This window comes from Cibotium barometz, chromosome 18 (genome assembly GCF_041138505.1).
Source record: "Cibotium barometz isolate CiBa-2024 chromosome 18, ASM4113850v1, whole genome shotgun sequence".
NCBI lineage: Eukaryota > Viridiplantae > Streptophyta > Polypodiopsida > Cyatheales > Cibotiaceae > Cibotium > Cibotium barometz.
This window is the reverse complement of record NC_141063.1, coordinates 47,963,971-47,969,901: the sequence shown is the minus strand read 5'-3', so window position 1 is coordinate 47,969,901 and position 5,931 is coordinate 47,963,971. Positions and strand designations below refer to the sequence as shown.

General features: G+C 41.9%; 1 protein-coding gene across 2 annotated transcripts; it reads right to left on the bottom strand.

Moving 5' to 3' along the window:
• Positions 1–409: 409 nt before the first annotated feature.
• LOC147629424 (uncharacterized) lies at positions 410–5,140 on the bottom strand. 2 transcript variants are annotated; one of them, XR_015267951.1, is made up of 6 exons: positions 4,887–5,140; positions 3,116–3,340; positions 2,881–3,005; positions 2,624–2,772; positions 1,121–2,517; positions 410–1,021 (listed from the first exon to the last, which is right to left on the bottom strand). XR_015267951.1 is itself a non-coding variant. In XM_086812697.1 (5 exons), the coding sequence occupies exons 1-5, from the start codon at positions 4,893–4,895 to the stop codon at positions 1,406–1,408; spliced, it is 1,620 nt and encodes a 539-aa protein (XP_086668823.1). In that variant the 5' UTR covers positions 4,896–5,140; the 3' UTR covers positions 410–1,405. The 2 variants fall into 2 exon arrangements, 1 of the variants encoding a protein (XP_086668823.1); XM_086812697.1 differs by having other exon boundaries at positions 410–2,517.
• Positions 5,141–5,931: the final 791 nt, after the last annotated feature.

Here is a 5,931-nt window from a genome sequence, read left to right as displayed (position 1 = left end):
ACTTCCATAACAAGCCACATTGAAATAGCATTAACAAGGTGGTGTTCAGCCTTTATGAGATCCAACACTAGCATGGGATGGGGCAGCCAGTTGGAACTTGGTAGCTTGGTTGCTTTTTATCACCTAAAAGCACAAACCCATGTTCTTTCCTTGTCGAATTCGTAAATCAATATATATTTTGGTCATCTTTCTTTTAAGATCCATAGAGCCCCTTCATCAAAGGGCGTTTCTTTCTCCATGCCCATTTGAAAACATGAGTAGCAAGCCATGTGTTTTTAATAATTTGATTATTCCAATGCTGAATGCGTAAGCTTTTAACTTTGAAACCATCAATCTCAACTATAAGTATACACTAGAGTTGTACACTTTCACATCCCTCTTAAGCGTTCTACTATCATTTGTACAGATCTTTATGGTCATTAAAAAATTGAGTCCATGTATTATTCAGCAAATGGGTCTTACTAAATTATACCCTTGCACTATGGTTTATACGAAGTTGGTACAAGACCCAATATCAATTATGATAAATTTCAAAACCCGTGTAAATTTCAAAACCCGTGCTTTTCTATAAGATAACTACTGAGTGACTATTGCACGCAAAAGCCCTATCGTCCTTTTCTTTAGACCTTCCGACCTTTCCCTCCTTGTAGGGAGAGAGGGACAAGGTCCTGCAAAAGCAGCACCAAAATTTCCATCTTCATCTTCCTTCGCAATGGTGCACGAGTCGAAGCCCATGTTCTTTCCTCAGAATAGTTCTGTTAAATTTGTGAAACATTACTAATTTTTTTGCCTTGGACAGATACATGGCGAAGTGCAGCTAGAGGCCAGAGCCAACAAGGCCAGACATTAAGTTAATAATTGCTGTTTACTGCATACTTGATATGCCTAACTAGAGGAAAATTGATGTCGGAGTTCACCAACTTCACCATGTGTTTCAATGCTTTGCTTGGTAGTGCTAGGACCCTTTTAAAACTCTCATCTTTGTTCTTGAGCAATTGAACTTGGTAACGTGTAGATCCTTCTACATGCAACATAAGTTGGATAAGGCTGTGCAATTGTGAGAAGGGAGCTAACCCATTCAGTAAAAAATGCTTCCCCCATTAAGATTCAGCATTCTCACCTTCTCAGCATCAGGAAAAACAACTAGCCCGTTCTCTGCAACTTTCATATGATACATGAAGAGCAGCAAATATGCCGTTAGCCATCACAGGGAACAGACATACCAGGCACTGCAATCATGGCATCCCCACAAAAAAGCACTGTGTGATATAGTAGCTTATCACCGTCAAGGGCAAGGAACCCAAACTCCACAACTATGATATCACCAAATTTTAAACCAACAGGCAAGAATTCTCCTCAGCTTCAAAACTGCCGTGCACTCAACACATGGACTTGAAAATGCTGTTTACTGAGCCATGGCATTCAACTCTGGATTCAGCGATTGATGTAGAAAAGCACAATTCCCTCCATTTCGACATCCTTTAGGGGTATTAAAGTACACACATAGCCTTTTGGCCCTCCCTCCTGTTCTAGGGAGGATACCCAGGGCATTGTTCTCCTTTTGCAGAACTTTATTTCTAGCATCTATAACTAAGCTCTTAAAAGGCATGCCTCCCTGCAAAGGTATGCCCTGGTGCAATCCACCATTTAATGAAGGACTAGCAGTCTGTAATGCCTGCACTGATTGCATGCTACCAGACATACTCCGCTTGTGAGTTTGGCCTTCATAAAACCCATTTTGACACAGAAGAGGAGCAAGAGGTACCGTCTCACCTTTTATCCTGTGTGCATGCACAAGGGATGGGTCTTGTGGATTCAAACAACTAACTGGACTGTGTGATGCACTGTATCCCCTAGAAGTTTCCTGATTCCAAGCGTGTACTCTCAGCAATGCTCCAACCTCTGGCTGGAAAGCATTTCCCATAGGAGGATAGGAACTCTTTGAAAGTTTTGGTGGCAAACTTATTGGCATACAAGAGCTGCTCACATTTGTAAAGTGCTGTACATTTGTGGTTTGACTTAAATTAGGTGGTATGTTAGATGAAGTGCTAATGTGAGGCTCTTCTGCCCATTTCGGACACGCACTTACTGGTAAAGAAAATCCTGCATTCAGGTGCCCTCCATGATCAGCCTGTAACCTATTTAAGGAGGGTTCTCCCCCACCCCACTTGGGATTAAGATGATTTTCATTTTGTTGACCAACCATATCTACTTTATTTCCACTGACTGCTGGTACTGCTGATTCTTTGGGAACTTGGTTAGAGCAAGTTAGAGATTTTATCAATGCAGGTTTTCTAAGAATCTCAATTAGAAGTTCTTGGTCCACCAGACCACTTGCTCCCCATGAATTGACAACCATACAAGCTGCAGCTGCTGCAGCAGCAATGTTAGAATCAGCATCGCTGAGCAGGGAAGTTAGCCCATTCTTTAAAGAGTCTGCCATGGGAATGACGTGCAAAGAGCTTTCTCTGGGTGTATGAAGCTCAGGCTTCTGACCAGCAGTGAGCTTCCCATGCTCTGAACAACAAAAATTAGACAAACAAGCCTGGATAAGCATGATGTAGCTCCAGTAATTAAACCATGGTGCCCTATTGTTTTCCAAAAAGGTGTTTTTGATGTTTACCTGAGATAGACCCGTCTTCTCCTTCAAGAGTCTTCTTCCCACATTCACCTTCTTCACCATTCTCATCTACCTCCTCAATAGGGATTGATGGTATTTTCAGAATAAGAGTGTCATCTGTATCCTTACAACTGTCTTGTGGTTCAGCAGGACTGTGAAAAGAGCAATCAACGCAGCAATAAGCAGCTATCTAGAGACCACACATGCAATTATTAGCCTGTAAGGTTTACACGAAACAATTCAAAATGTTGCAACTCTACCTGTCGGGAATAGAAGGCAGACGAGGATAGAAAGCCTCCAACACCCTGATTTCTCTCTTTTTCTGCACAGCTACTTCAGTGCTTTTTCCTCCCTCTGCAACGCACCACTCATCATCCAGGACAAACTGCAGGGGGAGAATGTACATATATATATATATAACTAATGCTTAAACGGATTACAATTTCTTGTAGCCCTATCTATATGCTACTGCATAAGCATGCAAACAATCGCTACCTCCTGAGGAAGACACCAAAACTTTTCAATATCCATAAATGCCTCTGACACAGAATCAACCCGAGCTCGTTTTGCCACACAACTATGGAATCCTGCAGGTATATCTGATTTGTTATTCAACAGAATGTTGTGTGCAAGCAATTTTCTTGGATGATTTGATTGCAAGAAGCCTTGCATTACAGACCCTGATTTTGATGGAGCATCCTCTGAGAAAAACAATCGTACCTGCAAACCAGAACAAGGCTTAGAAAATAATATGAATTCAAAGTTTGTTAGTAAGGCTGGTCTTCAGAGTGGGAGCCTCATAAAAAACAAATGATCTCAAAGTGCATGGATTTATTTGTTGTGTCTTAACTATCACACGGTTTTCTCATTAAAAAAATGCAATCGTTTTCTAAAGTGTAGCTGCATATGGAAGCAAGGCCAAGACTTAAAAGAGTGATGAGAACCCTATGTAACTCCTGCTTCCAGTGCACAAGATTGAGGCATAATACTACATTCCATTCCTCAAGTGACAATGAATTACTGAACTAATTACGGTGTGCAAAGCTAATGCAAGATGGTTTCATCTTCCTTTGCCACTCACATTACATAGATGTAACTTCGCACCTATCCTCTCAAAACCCAAGGTTGTATCAGTAAGGTGCAAATATTTACACTACATAATTGAAGCATGTTGATGCATCCTAAGTGTGGACTAAATTGACAACATGAGAATTGAAAAACTTCACTAGGCCTCGTGCTATACCATACAAATACATTCCAATGTCTTCTTCTTAGTGAGACCATTCCCTTAAAATCATCTATGGTCGATAATCCAACACTTGTAAATCCTTTTGGAGATGCAAGTACTCATGCTGCAGTGAGCTCCATCTTCACCCCTCCCTTCTTTTAGACCGTCGTGCAACCATTAAATGTAGCAAACTTTTCATAGTGATGAAAAAATTTAGGCTGTTCAAGGTAACGCCCAAATTAAGGTCGAAAACACTACGACCCTATGCAGAGAATAAACCATTCAATGACTGTCACTCACAAGAATTGATCATCACACAAGGTCTGATTTGCCATGCCACCACCCTACGGATCGGCCAAGAAGCCCATGAATGCAGCAAAGCCTCAGGAAAGACGCTGCTGCCAAGTGCAACAGCTCCACACATAGAAGTACTAGACGCCATGGTAGAGACACCGCCCAGGCATAGCTTCATTAAACTTGAAGCTATTGGCATAAGGCATCAAAAGTGCCACCCCTGGACCCGCCCAAACAAACTTTTTCACACCTGATGGTGTTGATACGAAGCCCATGCGCATATCCGAGAGGCTCTAGAAAAAATATTAGGATGGTGATGAGCACAACATGCTTGGAACTGTGGGCAACCACATGCTGAGTAAATCGTATTGCCTGAAAGCAAGGCTCCAAATGTGTACGTCCATAAATGACATGAGCCAAATAGGCTCCCCATGATATGCATACGGCCATGACAGGCACGCACGCTTATGGCCGTGCTTAGCAATGTGAGCCGCCATGCTTGCCAATGTATACAGCCATGACATGCAGCCACGCCTGGAATATGCCTACGTTGAGTCTGGCAATGCGAGCAGCCATGCTAAGCGGTCTGTACGGCCATGGTTGGTGGTTCGTGCGGCCATGGTTGGCGGTTCGTACGGCCTCCCCTTGGCGATGCATAATTGGCATGCCTGCGGCCAAGCATCCGTAGAGACCGAGACCCATACTGCAGAAAGCACAAACTCAGACAACGGAGAAGACACCCACCTCACACATCTGGTCTTCCGCCGGCCAAGTCACAGTTCTCTGTCTTCCACGCTTAGGCCTACCTTCAACCCCCTTCCTTGCAAGAGGAAAGAGCTCTGCACCCCTCACAGATGGGGGGGAAGAAGGCCATGTGCGTATCTAGCAAAAGCACAAACACTGGTTTTTTTCAGGGCGTTGGGACTTTCTGAGTGATGAGACAAGCCGATCTAACGGAAGAGACAAAGCAGAGGCGCAGATGTGGATCCACGGAAGCCTTGAAAATTAGGGCTTCTCACGTGATTTATTTTATGACACGTGTTTTAAAAAAGCTGTGGCTGAGGATGGAAGGGTTTTTTTTTTTGCACCAATATATACATATGTATTTATCAAAAAGCTTTACAACTTGGATATCAGATCTTGGGAAAAACCTTCTTTTGTATTCCTAACACGGTAAGTAAAGGCTCGCATTGAGAAAAACCTATTTGATTGGTTTTTTTTTAAGTTTGCTAGGAAAAAATCGACCTTTAGTGTTGTTCAAAAAGGCTGGCATAGAGAAAAATTGATTTGATTGGGGTGAATCAGATTTTTTTAAGGTTTAAGAACTAATAGTTTTCTTGATTTTTAGGATTCAAAATTGCAATGTCCTTACAATAAGGCTGGGTGTATAGGATAGACTTTGAAATTTGGTTGTGTGTGTGTGTGTGTGTGTGTGTGTGTGTGTGTGTGTGTGTGTATGTATGTATATATATATATATATATATATATATATATATATATATAATGTGATTATATAAATATGAATTTAAAATAAGTTATAAGTATTGCACAATGCAAGCTTCGAACTCAAGTCATGTTTTTTTATTTTATGAATATACAAAGTTCAAACAACATGATGTCATGATTCATGAAGAAGTGGTTGAACGTGTGCAAATTGATGGGCAATGACCACCCTCATGTGCTCTTCAACAGACTCCACTCGAGCCACTCCAAAGTCCACTCGTTTTTTAAGATAAGGTGCTCCCTCTCGAGTCTCGAGTCCAGTACTGCAACTGTGTAACGGCCAGTT

Bases quoted from the DNA above. Each gene is read 5' to 3' on its own strand.
- LOC147629424 (XM_086812697.1), bottom strand. The intron at 3,006-3,115 runs GTAGCGATTGTT...CTCCCCCTGCAG, and splicing joins TTTGGTGTCTTCCTCAGGAG to TTTGTCCTGGATGATGAGTG. The intron at 2,518-2,623 runs GTAAACATCAAA...TTTGTTGTTCAG, and splicing joins AGAAGACGGGTCTATCTCAG to AGCATGGGAAGCTCACTGCT.